At 41.8% G+C, this 23,427-nt stretch overlaps 1 protein-coding gene across 3 annotated transcripts in view; it reads right to left on the bottom strand.

Annotated features, from left to right (window-relative positions):
• ATP8A2 (ATPase phospholipid transporting 8A2) overlaps window positions 1–23,427 on the bottom strand; it is a 1,034,865-nt gene that overhangs the window by 272,043 nt on the left and 739,395 nt on the right. For all 3 annotated transcript variants that reach the window (XR_013224076.1, XM_077298312.1, XM_077298313.1), the window contains 2 exons: window positions 11,640–11,762; window positions 9,672–9,750 (listed from right to left, as the gene is read on the bottom strand). Coding sequence is in view for 2 of the 3 variants with exons in the window: in XM_077298312.1 (XP_077154427.1) it covers window positions 9,672–9,750; window positions 11,640–11,762 (202 nt within the window). In the remaining variant the exon portion in view is untranslated. The remainder of the gene's footprint in view (window positions 1–9,671; window positions 9,751–11,639; window positions 11,763–23,427) is intronic.

Below are 23,427 nucleotides of genomic sequence, written 5' to 3'. Positions count from 1 at the left end.
TGCCAGGATTAGTTAGTCCTCCGGCCGGCGCTGGGCGTCTAGGGATAAAAAACGTAGGCAACGCTACCCGGCTACTGTTAGTTGTGCGGCAGGTTTAGTTCATGGTCAGTTTAGTTTCCATCCTTCCAAGAGCTAGTACTTATGTTTGCTGGGCTATGTTCTCTTGCCATTGAGAACCATAACAGGTGGGTTTACAGTGAGGGAAGGGATGTAGCGTTGCTGACTAGCTTCATTGGCTGAGGGTGCTGCAACCTTTAGGGACATTTGGTAGTTATTCCAGGCTTGCAAATGCATGGTGGATAAATGTCTATGCATGCAACTTGTATTTAGACTTTTAAGATTCTGACCTCTGCTTAAGGTAGTTGAACATTTTGGACAGATGACTTTGCGCTGATCATTTGGATGTTGTTTAAAAAAATGCCAGACTGCACTCTTTCTACTATCGGATAACTTTTCAGGCATTGCAGACTGAGCTTCTTTAACCGGATGGCCACGCTGTCCTCCAACAGGTTTTGCCACGCGTTTTTGGCCAGATACGGGCCCGGTAGATGGAACCTGTTGTGATGTTGATGCCTTCTGCGGCTCCTCCTCCTCCGCTTCTGAACTACTGCCGCCTGCACCCTGTTCCCCCAATGGCTGCCAATCGGGGTCAACAACTGGGTCATCTATGACCTCCTCTTCTATGTCGTGTGCAACTTCGTCTGTGTCACCGTGTAAGCCGGTGGTATAGCGTTCATGACGGGGCACCATAGTCTCCGCTGGGTTTGATTCTGCCTCAGTACACTGCGAGGGCAATGTTCTGGTCTGAGTCAAAGGAACAGCATAGTAATCTGGCTGTGGCTGTGCATCTGTGCACTCCATGTCCGATTCAACTTCTAATGGGCATGGCCTGTTAACTGTTTCACTGTCTAACCCAGGAACGGTATGTGTAAAGAGCTCCATGGAGTAACCTGTTGTGTCGACTGACGCATCCTTCACTGTTGTTCTGGGTGAAGGACACAAGGAAGCGACTTGTTCCTGACCGGGAGCATCCACTGATGATGCACTGCTCTGACATTTGGCACTTTCCGAGGAGGAGGCGAAAGAGCTAGAGGCAGAGTGAGCAATGAAAGCCAATACTTGTTCCTCCTGCTCCGGCTTCAAAAGTGGTTTTCCTACTCCCAGAAAAGAGAGCGTTCAAGGCCTTGTGTAGGCAGATGACGTTTTTGGCTCAACAACTCGAGACTTAGGTGCTGTACTGCTTTTACCACGACCACCTGATGCTCCACCACCACTACCATCATTACCAGCTGACAATGACCGCCCACGGCCACGACCTCTTCCACTAGACTTCCTCATTGTTTGCAAAACGTAACCAAAGTAACGCTATTTGTTACTGTAAAACAACTTATAAGGTGAACTCAAACTTCTGTAGGATTTATATATACCTTTATAGGTGCCTGACACTGAAAGGAAAATCAGGCCCAATGTTACACACTAGGCTTTCTGTGCCCCAATAATTTGAGACATATGGCACACACAGGAGCAGCACTCAAGCAGACTTGCCAATATTTATATCCCACTAATTATTTTTTTTTGAAAAGGGAGAATGTCCCCCAAAAAAAAAAAATGACCAAGTATCACACACTGGTTTTTGGTGGCACACAATGAGAGACAGATGCCACACACAGGACTGGCACGGAGGCAGACTTGCCAATATTTATCTCCCACTAACTATTTTTTTTAGAAAAGGGAGAATGTACCCAAAAACAAAAAAAAATGGCCAATTATCACACACTGGTTTTTGGTGGCACACAATGAGAGACAGATGCCACACACAGGACTGGCACGGAGGCAGACTTGCCAATATTTATCTCCCACTAATTTTTTTTTTTTGAAAAGGGAGAATTTAGAAAAAAAAAAAAATGGCCAAGTATCACACAGTGTTTTTCGGTGGCACACAATGAGAGAGAGATGCCACCCACAGCAATGGCACAGAGGCAGACTTGCCAATATTTATCTCCCTGCAGTAATCTCAGAAAAGTATGGCAGGCAGCTATAATAAGGACTGCTGCACACAAAAGTGTGGACAAACACACAAGATAGCTGTGCAGAAAGGAAGGAACAACAGGATTTGTGCTTTGAAAAAAGCAGTTGGTTTGCACAGCGGCGTACACACACAGCAATACAGCTATCAGGGTCAGGGTGCCTTCTAGGGCAGCCCAATGAGCGACAGCGCTGAGGAAAAAAAATGTAGCTTCCACTGTCCCTGCAAACAAAAGGTGGTGTTGGACAGTGGAAATCGCTACAGCACAAGCGGTTTGTAGCGTTATGTACCCTGCCTATCACTATCCCTGCTTCTGAAGAAGCGGCAGCAACCTCTCCCTACGCTCAGAGCAGCAGCAGTAAGATGGCGGTCGGCGGGAACGCCCCTTTGTAGCCCCTGTGACGCCGCAGAAAGCAAGCCAATCACTGCAATGCCCTTCTCTAAGATGGTGGGGACTGAGAACTATGTCATCACGCTGCCCACACTCTGCGTCCATCTTCATTGGCTGAGAAATGGCGCTTTTAGCGTCATCGAAACGCGACTTTGGCGCGAAAGTCGCGTACCGCATGGCCGACCCCACACAGGGATCAGCTCGGTTTCATGAGACGCCGACTTTGCCAAAAGTCGGCGACTTATGAAAATGAACGATCCGTTTCGCTCAACCCTAGAGGTCGCCATTTTGGAAAACCGCCACCTAGCACAAAATGTCAAGATTAGTGTGGGGTCCAATTAAAAAAATCATCCAAGACCATCTTCACATGCATAAGGTCTCCACTCGCTGGGTTCCCCGGCTGCTCACACCTTTCCAGAAGCAGGAACGAGTCGTATGCTCTCAGGCTCTAATGACGATGTGCCATGGAAACCAGGAGATCTTTTTCAACAGACTGATCACACAGGATGAAAGCTGGGTCCATCACTATGATTCTGAGACTAGAGTCCAGTTGATGCAATGGAAGCATCATGTCTCACCACCTCCAAAGAAGGCACGTGCCCAACCCTCAGCAGGCAAGCTCATGCTCACAGTATTTTGGGACCAGCACCGAGTAGTATTGATGGATTTCCTAGCAAAGGGTACCATGATCACTGGGGTATACTATGCTTCACTACTGCAGAAATTGCGGGAGGTCATCAAAACCAAGAGACGTGGCATGCTCACCAAAGATGTCCGCCTTCTGCAAGACAATGCACCGGTTCATAACTCATATGTTGCCCAAATGGAAGCATGCTCCTGTGGCTTTGAAATTCTACCACATCCTCTTTATTCACCCGATCTCGCAGACTTCCACATCTTTCCAACAATGAAATTATTTTTGAAGGGCAAGCATTTTCCAGATGATGAGACTCTGATTTACGAAGTCACAACGTGGCTTATGGAGCAACCTGTCGACTTCTACAAGCCAGGTGTTTACAGATGCTTAAAAGATGGGAGAAGTGTGTGTCCCTAGGTGGCACCTATGTAGAGAAGGACTAATAACTGCACCAAGTTTCATTGCTCTCAGTCCACAGGAAGTGGGTCAGGGGAAAGCTTTAATCTTGTATGTTGCTGACAGACTGCATGTTCAATTCAAAAAGTTCCCTTTAAATGACCAGGATCTCTGATTCTGCTTATTACAATAACAGTCCATTCCAGCTGACTTCCCACCATTGATTATATAGGCACAACTGCTGCGCTTGTGTCATCACTCAGATGAAACTGTACATCATCAAGAAGATAAAGAATAACCGCTTTTATCATAAATCAATAGTTATACGAAATACTGTAAGCAACTTTGTAATATATCTTATTAGAGAAATCTGCTTCTTTCTCCCTCAGGACTGAACATTCATTCTAAAAATTCTTAATTCACAGGTACAATTTGTCTTCAGTGAATATAGATTTTCCCATCACTGAGAGATGACAGTTGGTGCTCATAACATGGTATGGATGACAAAGGAGAAGGAATGAACTATAGGCAGACACCGACTTTCTGCTGCAAGTTCATCTAAAACAACAGTCACACTTTAAAATATAACTGTCGTTTCAGGAGAACTTGCAGCAGAAAGTCTGTGTCTGCCTCTAGTTCCCTCCTCTTATTCATAGAATGTTATAAGCACTAATTGTCATGTCTCATCTCAGTGATGGGAAAATCTGTATTCCATTGAGACAGATTTTACCCATGAATTAAGATTGAAAGATTAATCCAAGGAGGAGAAAGAAGCCAATTTTTTAAATACAATATATTACAAAGTTACTTATTTTCATGTGTACTATTGATTTATGAAATAAAAATGAAAACGACGGTTACTCTTTAAGAAATTAATAGTGTTTTCGGATTTTAACTTATAATTGAGTAACTTCAAAATTCCTAAAAGGGTATTGGAAAATCATCTTTCTAAACCAGACCTTGACTATAAATGAATCCTCTTTTTGTCCTCAGCTAAAACGCACCAACTTTAGAAGATTCCTGACATTCTGAAATATCAATGAAGCGGCGTTTTGTGTTTTAATTAATTATAAAGTCGTTGTATTTTGACAGTGTATTTACTAGCCGTCTCTGTTTATTCTATGTCATTAGTCATTCTCAAGCGAATACATGACGTAGACGTGGTAAGAAGATCAGTTCTTTTGGTGTTATGGTTCCTTTGCCATCACTACCTTGACACAGGCTGCGAATCACAGGGTGATTTATGGCATTCAGCATAAGGCGTAGCGCAAATAACAATACATTGATTAAATGCGTTTGATTTATCGTGATGACAGAGATCTATGATACAAGCCTCTAAAACAACTTTCGACATTGCTGGCATTGCTGTTCCAGGAGAAACAGTTCATCTTGCGTTGTATTTTAATAAAAAGCGGCCCCTGATCCAAAATGCATAAATCAGTAAACACATTGTAAAGCAAAGAACAATGAATCTATCAGTGGACTTGTAGTGAAATAACTGAGTTCATAGACCAGCGATGCTGACACTCAACACTTCACTGCAGTGATAATCGGCCTGTGTGCGGATACACGTAGGGCATCACGCTCACCTCTAGAACAGAGTATCACATTGACTTTATATATTAATTCCAGATTATTCATTTATCGGTCTCTCTGGTGCCCCATCTAACTCACTCTGCTTCAATGGTCCCAATATATGTTGATATATTATCACTGACTCTTATAATCTAAAATGAGATACGGTTTCAAATAAAAAATATGGTCTTGAATTAAAAATTCCATTTATGACTCAAAAATATTTAAAATGGAAGATGTCATAGCTCAGGGGACTATTTCCATATTTGATTAGAGATTGGAGACAACTTCCACTCATACTTTCCAAGCAGTAAATTCCTCAGGGGAGGGGCAAGAGAAGAGGGCTGGGCTTAGGAAGCAGGACTGCCCACGCTGAATCATGTATAAAGAAATATGCACGCTACAGACTTTTAAAGCAGGTCCTCACCGACTGCTCAGCTCCGCTGTTCTCAAAATGGTTGCTGATGAAAGAGAATGTGACCAAGCGTGGACATCAGCCTCCTCCAATTGAAAAGCACGGTACATAAGAAAGCTATTTTTCAATTGGAGGAGGCTGATGGTCTGGTCCAGTCGCAGGCTCCTCCATCAGCAGCCATATTGTGGACAGGAGAGATGTGCAGTCTATGAAAAACACTGCCCTAATAAATGCAAGATGAGAATTTATAATACTCATGATTTATTAGTAAGTGCCATAAGATCATGTCCCTGAAATGTTTTATATAATTGAGATAAAGTGGCCAAACATTTAATGATCCCTGTTGGACTTTCTTGGGCCTACCAGAGAAAATGAGTTTGAAAGCCCTTTCAATACACTAGTAACAGCATGTAGTGAAGGAGTCTGCTAATTACACTTCTTTCAGCCATTATACAAAAAAATTATCAGTTCCATCCAACAAAGGAACAAAGTCACCAAATGTCCAACTCCGATCTTCAGAAAAACCTGAACTTTATTTCACCCTCACCAGGCAGATCTAAGGAGGTGAACTTTTTTCATACTAATTCTCTAGTCTTTACTCACAGCTGAACCAACTCTCTGCTTCGTTGGTTGGAACGCTCACTGTTCATGCTTCGTGCTTTTCAGAGTTTAGTGCAGCGAAGCAACAATCATTGAGAAAAATTATGTTTCTCACATGATACAATCTTCCAGGATCAAAAATGTTCCTATTTAGAAAATACCTGTTCTTATATGTCCCTTCCCAGAAAAGCACCCTCATTTTTTTCCAATCAAGGCGCATTTTATAAAACAATTCACGCACCCTCCCTTGCATTTGTGAATATAAAAAGTAGTAGTAGAAATGTAAAGTAACATAAATGGATCCACAAACTCCCATTCCTTCTGACAATATAGGTAAGGGGTTTTTGCATTTTTTTGCTTCATGGCATACAACCAGAGGCTGCACTATTATGAAAATGCATGTAAATGTATATACTGTATATTTATATATACACCAGGAGAAATAAGTAGTGAACACGTCACCAATTGTCTAAGTAAATATATTTTTAAAGGTACTATTGACATGAAATTCTCACCAGATGTCAGTAATAACCCATCCAATCAACACAGGCAAAGAAATCAAACCATACATGTCCATAAATAAAGTTATGTGTTATAATGAGAAATGTCACAGGGAAAAAGTATTGAACACATGAACCAAGAGAGGTGCAAAAAGTCAAGGGAAGTCATGGCACCAGCTGAAATCTATCATTAATTAGAAAGCAATCCTGACACTTAGTGAAAATTAATATCAGTTAGTTCAACTGATGGCCTATAAAAAGGTGTCTCCTTACCAAGGTGCCAGACAAGAAACACCTCATGATGGATAAAACCAGTGAACTGACTCAAGACCTTCGCATCCTTATTGTTGCAAAACATTGACAGATGAATTTCTAAAATATTTTAAGTTCATGTGAGAATTGTTGGGGCTATAATCTGGATGTGGAAAGAACATCATTTCACCATAAACTGGCCATGAACAGGTGTTCCCCGCAAGATTTTAGACAGAGGAGTGAAAAGAATTATCAGAAGATTTGTCCAAGAGCCAAGGGACACCTGTGGAGAGGTACAGAAAGACCTGGAATCACCACCAGGTACAATTGTTTCAAAGAAAACTATAAGTAATTTACTCAAGCTCCATGGCTGGTATGCATGCTGAATACGGAAAACTTAAGTGCTGAGCAAAAAGCATGTTCAAGGGGCGTTTAAAGCTTGCTCAACAACATTAATACAAGCCTGTGAAATACTGGGAGATTACAGCCTGGTCAGATGAGAATAAAATTGAACTCTTTGGATGTCCTAATTCACACCATGTTTGGAGACCAAAAGGCACTAAATATCACCACAAAAACACCATACCAACAGTGAAGTTTGGAGGTGGAAACATGGTGTGGGGCTGTTTTCAGAATAAGGCACTGACAAACTTCATATAATTGAAGGAAGGATGAATGGACAAATGTATTAAGACATTCTTGATAAAAATCTGCTGCCATCTACCAGGATGATGAAAATTAAATGAGGATGGACATTTCAGCAAAACAATGATTCCAAATAATGAAAGGAGAAACCCTGGATATTTGGGTCTGGCCGAACATTTAAAAAAGTTTGGTTTGGGTACCAAAACAGTACCCGAACTCAGACCCCATTTAGATGAATGGTGGGCCCAAACATCCATTTTTTTCCAAGCTGTCATCTCCATGACAGCGCGGCAAACACTGCCTCTGATCAGCGGTAAGATTATTACTGCCAATCAGAGAGCTGCAATTTCCACCCTGTCAGATGACAGCGTGAGCCAGCAGTTGTGACCTGAGGTAAAAAGTTTACAGCTGGTCAGAGAGGTGTCAGCTGATGAGAGAGTACTACTCCAATCAGCCTACGTCTGCTGTCGCTGATAACAGTGAGAGCAGGAGGTGGTGATGGGAGTATTCATCAACCGATGCCTGCGATATAAATACATTAAAAAAATGATGTGGAGTCTGTTGTATTTTTGATAACCAGAGCAGGAAAAACTAACAGCTGCAGGCTGCAATGTCAGCCTTATCATGGCTGGTTATCAAGAATAGAGGGGTACCCATACCATTTTTTAAAAATTATTCAAATAAATAATAAAAGGCGTGAGGTCCCCCCCCATTTTTGACAACCGGCCAAGCTAAAGCAGATAGCTGAGGGCTCGTATTCTCAGGCTCGTAAAGGGCCATGGATAATGACCCCCCCAGCTTAAAATAGAAGCCTGCAGCTACCCCAGAAAAGGCTCATCTGTTAGCTATGCCAATTCTAGTGCTTTGCCCAGCGGCGGTGGCAAATGGGATGATATTTTGGGGGTTAATGTCACCTTTGTATTGTCAGGTGATGTCAAGCCCAGCAGTTACTATTGGAGAGGCGTCTATAAGACGCCTATCCAGTACTAACCCCATTTCTTAAAGAAAAACTAACAGGTCTGTGAGAGCCAGAATTCTTGCTAGTTGATAGGTGATCAAATACTTATTTCATGCAATAAAATGCAATTTAATTGTTTAAAAATCATACAATGTGATTCTCTGTCCTTTATTTTTAGATTCTGTCTCTCACAGTTGAAGTGTACGAACGAAAAAAATTACAGACCTCTCCATTCTTTGTAGGTGCGAAAACTTGCAAAATCGGCAGTGTATCAAATACTTATTTTCCTCACTGTATATGTGTTCCTAAAGTCTGGACACATAGGACACATATGCAAAAATACGCTACATATTTTCAAGAAATGAAATGTATTAACAATATTTTATTCAATTGGAATATTAAATAACTCCTTCAATATAATTTTCATTATTTGCGATGCAAAGGTTTATGCACTTTGCAAAATTCTATTATAGTTAAATTAAATTAAAGTTATAGTTAATAAGAATTTCTATGTGTCCAGACTTTAGGGACACCCTGTATATATGGATAGTGGCCATTTTGAGTCATTTGCTTTCGTACACCCAGAGAACTCCAGTCCAATAACAAATGCCTCTATGTTTTCCAAAATTGACAGAAATTGCTGAGATTACACTCTCCATAGAGGCTGTCACCCTGCTATACCAGAGACCCCATTACTACAGAAAGCAGAAATTCTTTACCATAATATATTTCCAGAGTTAAGATTTACAGGACAGGAATATGAAGAAAACAATTATTTGACATTTGCCAGCATTGTAAAATTAAAAAGAAATATATTGTTTTTGCCCCAATATGCCCCTGAAGGTATTGGTGATAAATACGGTATATGTGTTCTGCCCGTAACACCCAATTTAGGTCACTTTGTGAGTTTTTGCGCAGGACTCATTATACAATTTGGTCTTTTACAGTATATGGCTATAATAACACTGCTTCCACTCTTCCCAGGGAAGCAGCGTCCTCAATAATAGGAGAAGGGAAAGTTTCCCGACAGTTAAAAGTTAAGAAACTACCAAAAGTCAACAAAGTGCAAAAAGTTAAATGTAAGACAACGTTGGTGAGTGATTGATGAGTCAAGGAACTGGTAAAAAAGTCACTTAATGGCCTGTCAATCACAGACAATGACTGCAACCTCCCGTAACCTTGGTTTCTTTTCGTTATTTCTGCTAATAAAATCCACAAACACCCTTGGTAAGAATTCTTTCTTGTGTGCCAATAGCTGTAGTGATAAAATAGTTACCCTGCTCCATCATTTTCAGCGGGAACCAGAAGAGAATAAGTGAGTGGACCAAGGCGTTGATACAATGACCCCAGAAAACCTAAAACAACAGACAATAATGTAATCAGTAAAGAGTAACACCTGCCAGAGACTTCACAAGTGCGCCGCTGTTCCATTTCTCAGCCATGGTTTTTCTGGTTCCAGAGAAAGACGATAAGAAAATTACAGATTTTTCTGTATCAGTTTACGTTCCAGGTTAACATTCACGCCTGAGGAACCATTGTACAGAATAAAACAAAACTAGAAGTGGAAATTCTTTAACCACTTTATGACCAGGGGATTTTTTGCATTTGCCTTTTTTTCCTCCCAGTTTTCCAACGAATCATTACTTTTTTTAAATTTTTCAATTGCCATAACCATATGAAGGTTGGTCTTTTTTTCCAGGACGATTTGTAACTTTAAACTACATCATTCATTTTACCATAAAATGTACTGAAATAGAGGGAAAAAAAACCTCAGTGGGTGGAAATGGTGAGAAAAACTTTGGGTGTCTTTCTTATGACATTCAGTGTGCACTATTAATGACCTGGCAATCCATGGAGCAGTGTGAGGCTTGTCTTTTGTGTGGTTTTTATTGGGACAATTTTGGGGTACATAGGAAGTTATGATCAATTTTTATTATATTTTGGGGGGAGGTGTGATGACCAAAAAATAGCAATTCTATACTTTCAATTTGTTTTCCCTTTACAGCGTTAACCATATAGGCTAATTAATATAGAAAAATGGATTTGCACCCTTAGGGCTCGCTCACACGAGCGTATAACACAACCAAGTGCTCCCTGATATTGTATCGGATAGCACTTGGCCCAATGTTATACTACGGGCCAGGGCAGATCAGAGCTTTTTTCTCTTTGCCAATTTGGTGAATCAATGAAGTCTGCAACCGATAAGCGGCCATTGATTGGCTACTGTAGTCTCGTTACAATATGGAATAGCTAACTAATCCATGTTCCCTGCCGAATGTTATAAACTTACCAACTGACTTTATCTTCTCTTTCCGGCACGGCTCCTTGTGACCTCAGGTTCTGACTGACCACAAGTCAGAGGTAATAGTCACAAGCTCTCTGTATAAGTCTATGACGGCCTCATTCTGCCCTTGTTCTGGCTCTGATAGACTTACAATGAGTTGTGACTTCCGGTCCGCCCAGCAAACAGTGGAGCGATCCGGCAGGTCACAACCTACAGAAGACGACCGGAGCGGCACCAGGAATAGAAGAAGACGGGGGCTGGTAAGTATAAGATTGGGAGCAGGGAACTTACATTAGCGATACCAGTCCGGCAGGGAAATAAAAAAAAATGTCAGAGTGCTGCTTTCAGAATTTAAAAAGGGATTGTCCAGTAGCGGACAATAACTACTACAAGAGTAAAAACGTTCAGCTCCCGAAAAAATAAGAGCACATTTCTAGAAATGATGCAGTCTCGTAACAGCAATATCATAATGCACTACAAATTCACGATGGATTTCAACAGGTTCATCGACTTTTGCAAACAAAAACTAATTGGGCCTTCTTTCCACTTGTACAAAGTGGTTGGAATTGCTGAACTGGATGTATCAGTTACAGTGGATCTGTCACCTGAATATGCTGCCGCATCTTCCAGGAACAGGTCTATTCTCATATTAGCACAAATGGCACAACACAACTTACTACACAGATGGCAAAAAAGGACAAATGGATCAAAAATTGACCATTTTTTTACTCATGTGAGAGGCTTTATGTCTAAATGAGGCTATTAGACGTTTCAATTCCTTGTTTCGCATCATCTGGGAAGTATATTTTGGGACCACATAAAAGCTACTTAGCATTTATTTTCTTTTTAGTCATCACTAATTTTTTTTCAGCAATTTTTTCATTCTTAAAACTAAGCGCCACCATCACCTGGAGCAGAATAAACTCACACCCTGTAATAAGAGAAGCGACTCAGACTTACCCTTGTGTTAAATCCATCTGCGTTCTGTGTAATTTTGTAGAGCTGTGGAAATCTTAACATGCTATCTTGGCTGCAGGACCGTTCAAAGATTCCCAGTGTGAAAGGTGGTAAGGCAGTGAAAATCTGTCAAGAGAATAACGATAACCATTGCTGAGGTGCGAAAAATATGAAAAAAAGAGTGAAAAGACCTGGAGAGGGTGTTAATGGATTACATACAAAAGGATCCAAGGAACGACATGGTCAGCGACATCTGAGAGGATAAGGCTGAGGCTGTTGCGTGGAAGTAGCAAGTCACGTGACCAAAAAATATTTGTGCAACCTGTCTACAACTTGTTGTCTCGAGACTATTTTAGAGGTTCGTTTTTGCTATAATAAAATAGTAAAATTGCAGACAAGTTGCACTCACGTGAGATTTACATTTACGGTAAGTCTACGACAAGAGAGTTGTATACAACCTGTGACCATCAACAGAAAATCCAACATATATGGAAACATTTGTGACTCTGTGCCACAGTCGGTGTTGGTCCCAGGTCGCAATGAGACACTGTAGGTGTAGGAGACCATTAGAAACTATGTCACAATATGACACTGCGATCTCAATGTCTTACATTATATATGGCGCCAGCTTTATTAGTACCACCTGGGGAATATGGAAGCTTAAAGAAGCCCTCCAAGTAACTCTTTTTCCCCTAAGCATGTGCATGTGTATATAGTGTAGTGTGAGTACATTGATATACCTATCGCCATCACCATTGGTATCCAGCCCTGTTCTGCTCCTCTTCTCAGTGACGTCATCGTTCTTTAGACTCTCCAGGTCACTCTATTCTCCATGCATGAGATGGAAGTCTCTTTTCCAATGTAAGTCTATGGAGCCTCGTTCTGACTCTCTATAGGTTTATATTGTAAAAGCCACTTCCGGTCAAGCAGAGTGCAGTGTGACCCGGAGAGTCTGCAGAGAGGTGATGTCACTGAGAAGAGGAGCAGAACAGCAATGGATACTGGAGAAGATGGCAATAGATGAGCGTATTGACATATTAACACTACACTATATACACAGGTTTAGGTGGAAAAAAGGTTCACTGGAGGTCTTCTTTAAAGGGAATCTGTCACCCCATTTTTGGCCTATAAGCTGCGGCCACCGGCATTAGGGGCTTATCTACAGCATTCTATAATGCTGTAGATAAGCCCCCCGATGTATACTGAAAGAGGAGAAAAACAAGTTAGGGGCGGTCCCGGTGCGGTCTGATGGGTGTCTTGGTCCGGATCCAGCGCCTCCCATCGTCATGCGATGAGGTCCTCTTCCTTGCTTCCTGTCGCGGCTCCTGTGCAGGAGTACTTTTTATGCCCTGTTGAGGGCAGAGCAAAGTTCTGCAGTGCGCAGGTGCCAGGAAAGGTCAGAGAGGTCCGGCGCCTGCGCACTGCAGTAATTTACGCTGCCCTCAACAGGGCAAATCAGTACACCTGCACAGGAGCCACAATAGAAAGCAAGGAAGAGGACGTCATCGCATGAAGATGGGAGGCGCCGGGACCTGGACAGCGATGCCCATCGGACCCGGACCGCCCCTGGGTGAGTAGTATAATCTTACTTGTTTTTCTTATCTTTCAGGTTACATCGGGGGGGGGGGGCTTATCTACAGCATTACAGAATGTTGAAGATAAGCCCCTAATGGCGGTGGTCGCAGCTTATCTACTAAAAATGAGGTGACAGATTCCCTTTAAGTTTACAGGCAGCGAATTTGCCTAAAGGCTATCCGCTGCAGATTCCACTAACAAAAAGTTTCCAAAATAGTAAAAAAAGTCACAAATGCACAAATGGCAGATTTCCCAAACAAAATGCGCTGAACATTCCATTAAAAAATAAAAAATGTGGCTTATTCGTGGCATAATCCATAAATTTTATACGCATGTTTTGCTACAGTTTTTGTTATGATTTGCGAGATATTTCACTCTAGGCATTGCAAAGAGTAAGATCTGTCATTATTAATTTTCTTGCAGAAAGATTTGACAAGCTGCAGATTTTATAATCTATAACTTATGTCTATTTCCACCCAGAAAAATTCTGATGTAAAAAACATCTCATCTACTTAGCTGGTACCATATTCTGCTGCAGATTTTCCTCATGCATTTTCACAGCAAATGTGCTATATATGCTTATCCGATACTGCTCCCTTCCAGGAGGCGAGCAGCACTGATGATCTCACACATGTATGTATCCTGCAGGCGTCCTGGCAGGTAAATGCAAACTCAACGGTATCAGCTCTGCTCATCCCCCATGCAGAAGCGGCAGTGCTGGACAGCTCCATTACTGGTATATGCACATTATACTGCTCCATTGTATTTAAAAGAATGAAATAAAACAACTTAGTTTTAATATAAAAGATCAAACCATTGTGCGTATACAGCCCCATTGTACAACTATGTGTCTCTATGGTTACACACGACAAACAATCCAACAGTATTTCTCCATTACATTACATTTTCTTTCGCATGTAGGTAAGCAAGAATAGAAAACATGAGTAACACATGACCACAGAACTCAACTACAAAAGATTATTATTTTATAACCACTAAGAAACATAGGTCGGCAGGATTTATTTAATTATTAGACCAGCTCAAGAAATTACTTCAAAAGTGTACATACCCTGTAAGAATTAGAGAGACTATCATGAAAAGTATTAGAAAAAGTTCTGAAAACACATTTAATGACAGAATATGGGGGAGACAATGATTCATTTAGTTTTACTGCGAGAATAACTGAAGGCGCACTGACTCATCAGGATCGTTGGCTTGTACAAAAATCCCAATGTATAAAGTTCATTGTTTGATGATTGTAAATTCTTTGCTTTGTTTCATTGTGGTGGAAATTCCACACTCATGGCAGCCACAACTAATTCTGCATAAATTTTTTTTATTTTATGTTTGGGTTGATCTAAAATCCAGAGCTGCATTTCCTAAAGAAGTCTCCAAAATATTCCACTGTTGTCTGAATTTATTTCTTATAGTTGTGTTTCTCCTTGTGGACAGCACCAAGGTGTATGGAGGGAGACTCATAGATCAAGCAACACCTCCAGGGAAAAAGTTCTACAAATTAATTAGTATATTAGAAGGAAGAAAGCTCTCTATAAAGCCAACTATTGAAAGTAGGTCAATGTTCAACCATTTAATGAGCCTTCCGACATGGCTTTGGATAACCAACCCATTATCTTCCTCAAAAGATGAACTCCATCTACAAAGGCACAGGACTGTGCAAAAGTTTTAGGCAGGTGTGGAAAAAATGTTTTCAAAAATTGAAACGTTAATGGTTTATTTTTATCGATTAACAACATACAAAGTGAGTGAACAAAAGAGAAATCTAACTCAAATCAATATTTGGGGTGACCACCCGTTGCCTTCAAAACAGCATCAATTCTTCTATGTGCACTTACACACAGTTTTTACAGGAAATTAATAGGAAGGTTGTTCCAAACATCCTGGAGATCTAACCACCGATTTGTGGATGTCACTTGTGAAAATCCTTCTGTCTCTTCATGTAATCCCAGACAAACTCAATGATGTTGAGATCAGGGTTCTGTGGTGCCGTATCATCACTTCTAGGACTTATTATTATTCTTTACACTGAAGATAGTTCTTAATGACTTTGGCCATGTTTGGTGTTGTCTTCCTGCTGCAAATTTGTAGCCAATCAGACGCCTCCCTGATGGTTTTGCATGATGGATAAGTACTAGCCTGCATTTCTCAGTATTGAGGACACCAAGAATCCTGATCAAATACTCAATTCAATTTTCTGAAATTCAGCCCCAAACTTGCAGGGCACCTCCACCATGCTTCAATGCTGCAAGCAGAAAGTCATTATTGTACTGGTCTTCAGCACTCCGGCAAACAAACTGCCTTTTGTTAGGCTGCCTGCCCACAATCAGTAATACTAGTGTTTTGTAAGTAGTGTATTTTCGCTGTGTCCAGAACACTGCATTGTACAGTACCAACACAGTAGATGGGATTAATAGGAATCCCATGCCCACTGTGCTTCTTTTTTACGCTCCGTAAACTCACCTGTGGTGTGGGTTTCCAAGCTAAAGCATATCAATTTCTTATGCGGGAACGTAGAATCTTCTGAGCGGAATTTCCCCATAGACTTGCATTAGATGCAGCGTATCCACAGTTGAAAAAGCACATGCGATAGTGTTTTCAGAGGTGTTTTTAGCCTGGTTTAACCGAATAAATAAATAATTTAAAAACATTACGTGGAGTTCCCCCTATTTTTAATAACAAGCCAAGGTAAAGCAGACATCTGTGGGCTTATATTATCAGTCTGGGATGAGATGCCCCAATTCTGGCGCTTTGTCTGGCTCTTCCCGATTTTGTCAAAAGTCACAGCTGCCATCAACCAATGGGGTTAGTAATGGAGAGGTGTATAGTAGACACCCCCATTACTAACCAAGTAACCAAAAATAAAAACACACACAGAAAAAAACCCCTTTATTTTAATAAAGACTCCCCCACATTATCCTTTGTTCATTCATTTATTGAAAACAAAAAAATCCTATGCAGGTCCGCTGTAATCCAACAAACCCAAAGTAGTTCAGAAAATTATATCTGAAAAATATAAAAATACAGAAATACAAAAAATAGACACTGCCTCATTCACAAATTTATTCCCCAAAATGTTCCCACGAAGCTCTGATGTAGTCCACGTCCCCCAATGTCTCCGGAGACTGTGAATAGAAGTAAAGTGACTGCTATTCACAGGCGCCGGGTACTGACGACAAGTCTCATCAGCATCACTGGTTCTCGCTTTTCCAGGATAAAGACTGTTATCCTCTCACACATAGTGGCACATAAAATTGTGGGATCCATACTAGAGTTTTGGCAAACTGTTAGCTATTTTGAGGTTCATGTAGTGTCATTAAAGTAAGAAAGCCTAATATTTGACATTATTAATTGGGTGATTGCAGGTCCCATGGTATGGCTACTTCACGGTGAGTGATATTGGGGTGGATCCTTCCTAGGACATATTTGCCTAGTCTTCTAACAGCAGGACTATCTGTGCTGCCCTATTGGCAGTCCTGACCACATGTGGTTTTTTGGTGATATTTTTTATTTTTGGAGTGAAATGCTCTTTAGAGTTGTATTTTGATTGGGGAATTATCGTACATTTTTTTTCTGAATAATTTTTTTCTTTTGTTTCCTAAATTCCGAGTAATATTTGTCGTATAATAGATCCATTGTCTTACCGACCTCCCTTATGTCATTCTCGGATTTACTTAAATTTTAAGTGAGTTTCACTTGCTATGTAACTTCCAGTTTGGCAGATCCTGCAGTCTACATGCCTTTTTTACTTCTAACAAGATGATTCATGAGATTCCCAACATTCACTGCATTTCTACTCTTCACACGAGAAGTTACAGACACCGTAAAGATGAAATCAGCAGTGAGTAGCCAGGTTAATTTCCTCCGGATAATGGCGCAGTGTTCTAATGCCCTCAAATAGCAGAAGAAAAACTGTGTCTTTACTCAGATAACGTGAAGATAATGTGTGGAGCAGAAGTAAAGTGCATGAACTGTATCTACTGTAACAAAAGGCCAGTACTTACAAGTTACAGTTTTACAGTTTTAAGTCTACAGGACCTTTTTGGCTAAATATATTTACTATTAGATATAGTAGCCATGTTCCTTCTATAATCAGCCAAAAATGTTAGTCTTACTCGATTCTTTCTATAGTTTCCATTCAGAGACATATGAACAGGCGACTGCCTTTTCATTGAGTGTTCACTGGATGCAGTCACCTTGTTTGAAGAATCATTAGTCAGAGGACCCCATTCTCCAAGTGGGTGGCTATATCTTGTGTATGCGTAAGAGGGTGTGACATGAAGGATAAGAATCCCCAGCATTGTGTGGCATTTATGCATCAGGATTGCCATCTACTGTCCAAACGGGACCTTGCGTAACCAACCGGAAGAGGGAGAGTTTCCGGAGGGACAAGTTTAGATGAAACACCGAGTCGGGCAGCCTTTTTTTAACTCTATTTTATGTGTTCACTTACACATAAAATGACTTAAGACTTACAAGTAGGGTTCGCTCACACTTTACAGTTTCCTATGCTTCAGAATTGTAACGTATCCATAACAATCGAATGTCGTACTGATGGTCCTTATGGCATATTTTTTTCTTGCACTGTCCAATTTCAGAGTCAATTCGCAACATGCTTTGTTTTTATTCTCATGCCTAATACAGCTGAGAAATAATAAGCAGATCATTGAAAAACATTGGTCTGAGTGCAATCTAAATTTTTATCACTTTGCACTCGGCATATTTATATGAGTGAACCTTTTGAGGCTAAAATATAAACTGAAAAATTTAAGTATATTTTCCTGCTTCCCTAAATACAAAGATTGCCATTTTAATTTTACAAAGCAACAATAAATGTTTTGTGCAACAAATGCACAACACACAATTACCTTGCATCACTCAGTCTTTATTACATGCACTAAACAAGACTTTACCAGACCCCCCTCACAATCACAAATATTAAAAATATAAATCCTAAAATAAATTCCTAACACATTGAGGCCACAAACCCTGAAACCTTGAACAGATGCCTCAGGCATCGAGTCACAACTCTTGCAGCGGTAATTAGCATTAACTGCAGTTTATACATTATTTGCTTAAATGAATATGGAAACTGGTCGCTGAGCGGTATGTTCTTTGCATATATTATGGAACACAGTGTGAATGGAGGATTACAAGCAAAGTGTAATCTACTGGTTGGAGCAAGAGAAAAAGTACGATACAAAGTTTAAAATAAAGCAGATTATTCCATCAAAATAGCAATAGCCTTCCGTTGCGACAACATGCGCCCAATCGTGGCCCCCCATTTGAGCTAAATACTTCATCTACGTAGCTTCCCATGGACAGGTGTCTGAACAGTCAGGGCCCTGTCCTACTCTGCCCTTATTCACACTGAGGTCGGCTGACACAAGGTTAGGTTTTAATTCTAGAGATAGGATAGGACCGTCCCGATTTGCTACACCTTGTCGCAATGCGATGGCTTGTTTCCTTTTTTTCTTTTATCAAAGTAAGGTTAATTAAGCACCTTTAGGCTATGTTCACACGTCAGGATTTCTGGCAGAAATTTTCCTGACAAAAACCGGACATTTCTGCCAGAAATCCGCATGCGTTTTTACTGCGATTTTACCTCGTTTTTACTGCGGTTTTACCGTGTTTTTGACATTGTTTTTGTGTGTTTTTTTCTAAATGCATAGAATTGCAGGAAAAACGCGGAAAATCCACAAAATTAATGAACATGCTGCTTTTTTTTACCGCAATGCGTTTTTTCGTGGAAAAAAAGCACCATGGGCACAAAACATGCAGAATGCATTCTAAATGATAGGATGCATAATGTATGCATTTTTAATGAGTTTTTATAGCATTTTTATCGCGAAAAAACTTGAAAAAAACGCGAAAAAACCTGAACGTGTGCACATAGCCTTATATTACCGTATTTACATGTACTATTACTATTTACTTATGTAATTACTATAGGGTATATGCTCATTTTGTTTTTTTGGAGGGGTTTGTCTGTGCAATGGACATGATGTGTGAACATGGTCTTACACATTGCATGCATACCAGCTTACTCTCTTGCTCAATTCTTTTGTTTTAAAGTAATTCATTAGGAAATCTATTTGCCCTAAATATTACGTCTTTGGCTTGTAAAAATTGCCCCAAAGTGATGGTTAGTAGAGTTGGGATTTATTATTGTATTTGCTTCTGTTTTTTGTTGACTTTTTGTTGTTTTAATTGTTTGCACTTAATTCATTTTTTCCATTTCCACCTTTTTTGAAGTCTATTTTACATGTGTTTGCTTGTTTTTTTTTGCTGTTGTTGTTTTAGCTTACTACTGTGCCTGGAGTTTGAGAGTTGCAGATGTTTTTTCCTGATTCATTGATTGTGTCTTCTCAATTCTATTCATTTGATTTACTTCCAGCTTTTTCTCTGGGATACAGTTGGTGTTTGCCGCGTTCTAAGTATTATTATACTTTTTGCTCATTTTGGTTTTTTTGTTTACTCACCCCCTCTGACTCAGCCTCTCCAGCTGCGCTTTCCTACGGCGGTCTCCACCTCTCTCACACCTCTCGCTCCACCAACAAACGTGGTGGAGGAGTTGGCTTGCTCCTGTCCGACACCTGCGCCTTCACTCCAATCCCGCTACCACCCTCCGCTACTCTTCCCTCATTTGAGGTGCACTCCATCCGCATCTATTCCCCCTCCAACCTCCAGCTGGCTGTCATCTACCGCCCCCCAGAACTAGCCATCTCCACCTTTCTCGACCACTTCACCACATGGCTACTTCATTTCCTCTCTGTTGACATCCCCACTATCATCATGGGTGATTTCAACATCCCGATTGACACTTCCACCTCATCTGCCTCTAAACTTTTATCACTGACTGCCTCCTTTGGCCTCACTCAATGGTCCTCTGAGGCCACTCACAAAGATGGCCACACGCTGGACCTCGTCTTCACCCACCTCTGCTCCCTTACTAATCTCACTAACTCACCCCTCCCCCTGTCTGACCACAACCTACTGACATTCTCTTCCCTCTCCTCTCCTAGTGTGCAACCCCCACTCCATGAACTCCCTCGCAGAAATCTCAAACATCTCAACTTACAATCACTCTCTGAGTCCCTTCTCCCTCTTACCGACATAGCCTCCCTTCATGACACAGATGCTGCTGCTGCTTTTTATAACGCCACAATAACAGCAACACTCAATTCGGCCGCCCCGCTCATACATAGCAAAACTCGTACAATCAACAGGCAGCCCTGGCTGACCAGCCTGACTAAAGAACTGAGACGGGCTTCCAGGATCGCTGAGCGGAAATGGAAGCGATCCCGCTCTGCTGACCACTTCACCGCATACAAGCAGTCCCTCGCCAGCTTCAAGTCCGCGCTCACTGCCGCAAAACAAACTTACTTCTCATCTCTCATATCCTCCCTGTCTCACAACCCTAAACAGCTTTTCAACACTTTCAATTCTCTACTCCGTCCCCCAGCACCCCCTCCCTCCCCTCTCATTTCTGCTGAAGACTTTGCCTCTTTCTTTAAACAGAAGATCGATACGATCAGAGAAAGCTTTGGCCCACAGCGCCCACTGCCCCTCTTAGCTGCTCACCCCTGCTCCTCCAAAACCAGCTTCTCCACCATGACAGAAGATCAGCTCTCCACCCTCCTGTCAAGATCACACCTCACCACCTGCACGCTCGACCCGCTCCCATCCCACCTCATCCCTAACCTTTCCACGGTCTTCATCCCAACCCTAACGCACCTCTTCAACCTCTCACTCACAACAGGTGTCTTCCCCTCATCCTTCAAGCATGCCAAGATCACACCCATCCTCAAAAAGCCCTCCCTCGACCCATCCTCTGTGTCTAGCTATCGCCCGATATCTCTTCTTCCTTATGCCTCTAAATTGCTGGAGCAACACGTCCATCTTGAATTGTCCTCTCACCTCTCCTCCTGCTCCCTCTTTGATCGATTACAATCTGGCTTCCGTTCCCATCACTCAACTGAAACTGCCCTAACTAAAGTCACCAATGACCTACTAACTGCCAGGAGCAAGCAACACTACTCTGTCCTCCTTCTCCTGGATCTGTCTTCTGCCTTTGACACTGTGGACCACTCCCTTCTGCTACAAATCCTCTCATCTCTTGGCATCACAGACTTGGCCCTTTCCTGGATCTCATCATATCTGACAGATCGGACATTCAGTGTCTCCCTCCGCCACACCACCTCCTCACCTCGCCCCTTGTCAGTCGGTGTTCCTCAAGGCTCTGTTCTAGGACCCCTTCTCTTCTCCATCTACACCTTCGGTCTGGGACAGCTCATAGAATCCCACGGTATGCAGTACCATCTCTATGCCGACGACACGCAGATCTACCTATCCGGACCTGACCTCACCTCCTTACTTACCAAAATCCTGCACTGTCTGTCTGCTATTTCAGCCTTCTTTTCTGCTCGCTTTCTACAACTGAACATGGACAAAACAGAATTCATCATCTTTCCCCCATCTCACTCTACCCCTCCACCTGACCTATCCATCAATGTCAATGGCTGCTCACTTTCCCCAGTCCCACACGCCCGGTGCCTCGGGGTGATCCTCGACTCTGCCCTCTCTTTCAAGCCACATATCCAAGCCTTTGCCTCCTCCTGCTGCCTCAAACTCAAAAACATTTCCCGGATCCGCGCATTCCTTGACCGCGACACCGCAAAAACACTAGTGCATGCCCTTATCATCTCCCGCCTCGACTACTGCAACCTCCTACTCTCTGGACTCCCCTCTAGCACTCTGGCACCACTCCAATCCATCCTACACTCTGCTGCTCGACTAATCTACCTGTCTCCCCGCTATTCCCCAGCCTCTCCCCTATGCCAAGCCCTTCACTGGCTTCCTATCGCCCAGAGACTCCAGTTCAAAACCCTCACAATGACCTACAAAGCCATCCACAACCTATCTCCTCCATACATCTGTGACATGATCTCCCGGTACCTACCAACACGCAACCTCCGATCCTCTCAAGACCTCCTTCTCTACTCCCCCCTCATCTCTTCTTCCCACAACCGCATCCAAGACTTCTCCCGTGCTTCCCCCATACTCTGGAACTCTCTACCCCAGCACATCAGACTCTCGCCTACCATAGAAACTTTCAAAAAGAGCCTGAAGACTCACCTCTTCCGACAAGCCTACAGCCTGCAGTGATCCTGAACCTACTGAACCGCCGCACAACCAGCTCTACCCTCTCCTAGTGTATCATCACCCATCCCCTGCAGACTGTGAGCCCTCGCGGGCAGGGTCCTCCCTCCTTATGTTCCCGTGTGCCTTGTTTTTGCTCATGTTTAATGTTTGTCTATATTTGCCCCGTACTTCACATGTAAAGCGCCATGGAATAAATGGCGCTATAAAAATGAATAATAATAATAATTTATGATGGGAACTATATTGCCTTTCTGTTTATTATTTGATGTTGCATGTAACATTGTATATACTGGATATTTATGGTGTTATTTATTTCTGTTTTATTCTAGCAATTATATGATTAAGGCTCTGGCAGAGCCGAAACGTCAATTTACTTCTGGTCGCTTTCAAACACACATTATCTTATGTTTATGTCCTCAATAAATTTTCACTATTATTGCATCTCATATGCCTAGAGTGTGCGAAGTATTTCATACCTTTCTTAAAAAGTGGCAACATTTGTCCCAAAAATACCCAATATTCCCCTCTGACGTGATTCAATTTACAGTTGTAATTTTTGTACAATTTTTGCTATATTTTGAAAAACATGTCATTTTTTTGGGAACTAAAAAGTCACAACAACAATTAAAGACAGGAGTCCCAATTCTCACCAGTTTTCATGAGGAGACATGTTGGAGTCAGATGCTTCTGATTCATTAAGAGACACACAGCTCTTGATGAATCAGGAGAGTCTGGGAAGTGGCGTGCGTCCCATGCGCCATGCCAGAAATCTTACTCCAGCCCCTGAATGAAGTAACATTTCTGTATAAGGCATGGCACATGTGGCATCATGGCCATGCTGCACCCCCTTCCCACCCCACTTCGACTCATTTTGTCGGAGCTGGGAGAAGCTTGAAAATGCCAAAAGTAACAACATTTTTGTGCATACTATTTATATATGCATAATAACCTTGAAAATGTATTCATATCATAGGCTACGTTCACATTTGCGTTGTGCGCCGCAGCGTCGGCGACGCAACGCACAACGCAACCAAAA

Source organism: Ranitomeya variabilis, chromosome 3 (genome assembly GCF_051348905.1).
Source record: "Ranitomeya variabilis isolate aRanVar5 chromosome 3, aRanVar5.hap1, whole genome shotgun sequence".
Lineage (NCBI taxonomy): Eukaryota > Metazoa > Chordata > Amphibia > Anura > Dendrobatidae > Ranitomeya > Ranitomeya variabilis.
Note: the sequence above shows the minus strand (reverse complement) of the source record. Positions and strands in the feature narration are given on the sequence as shown.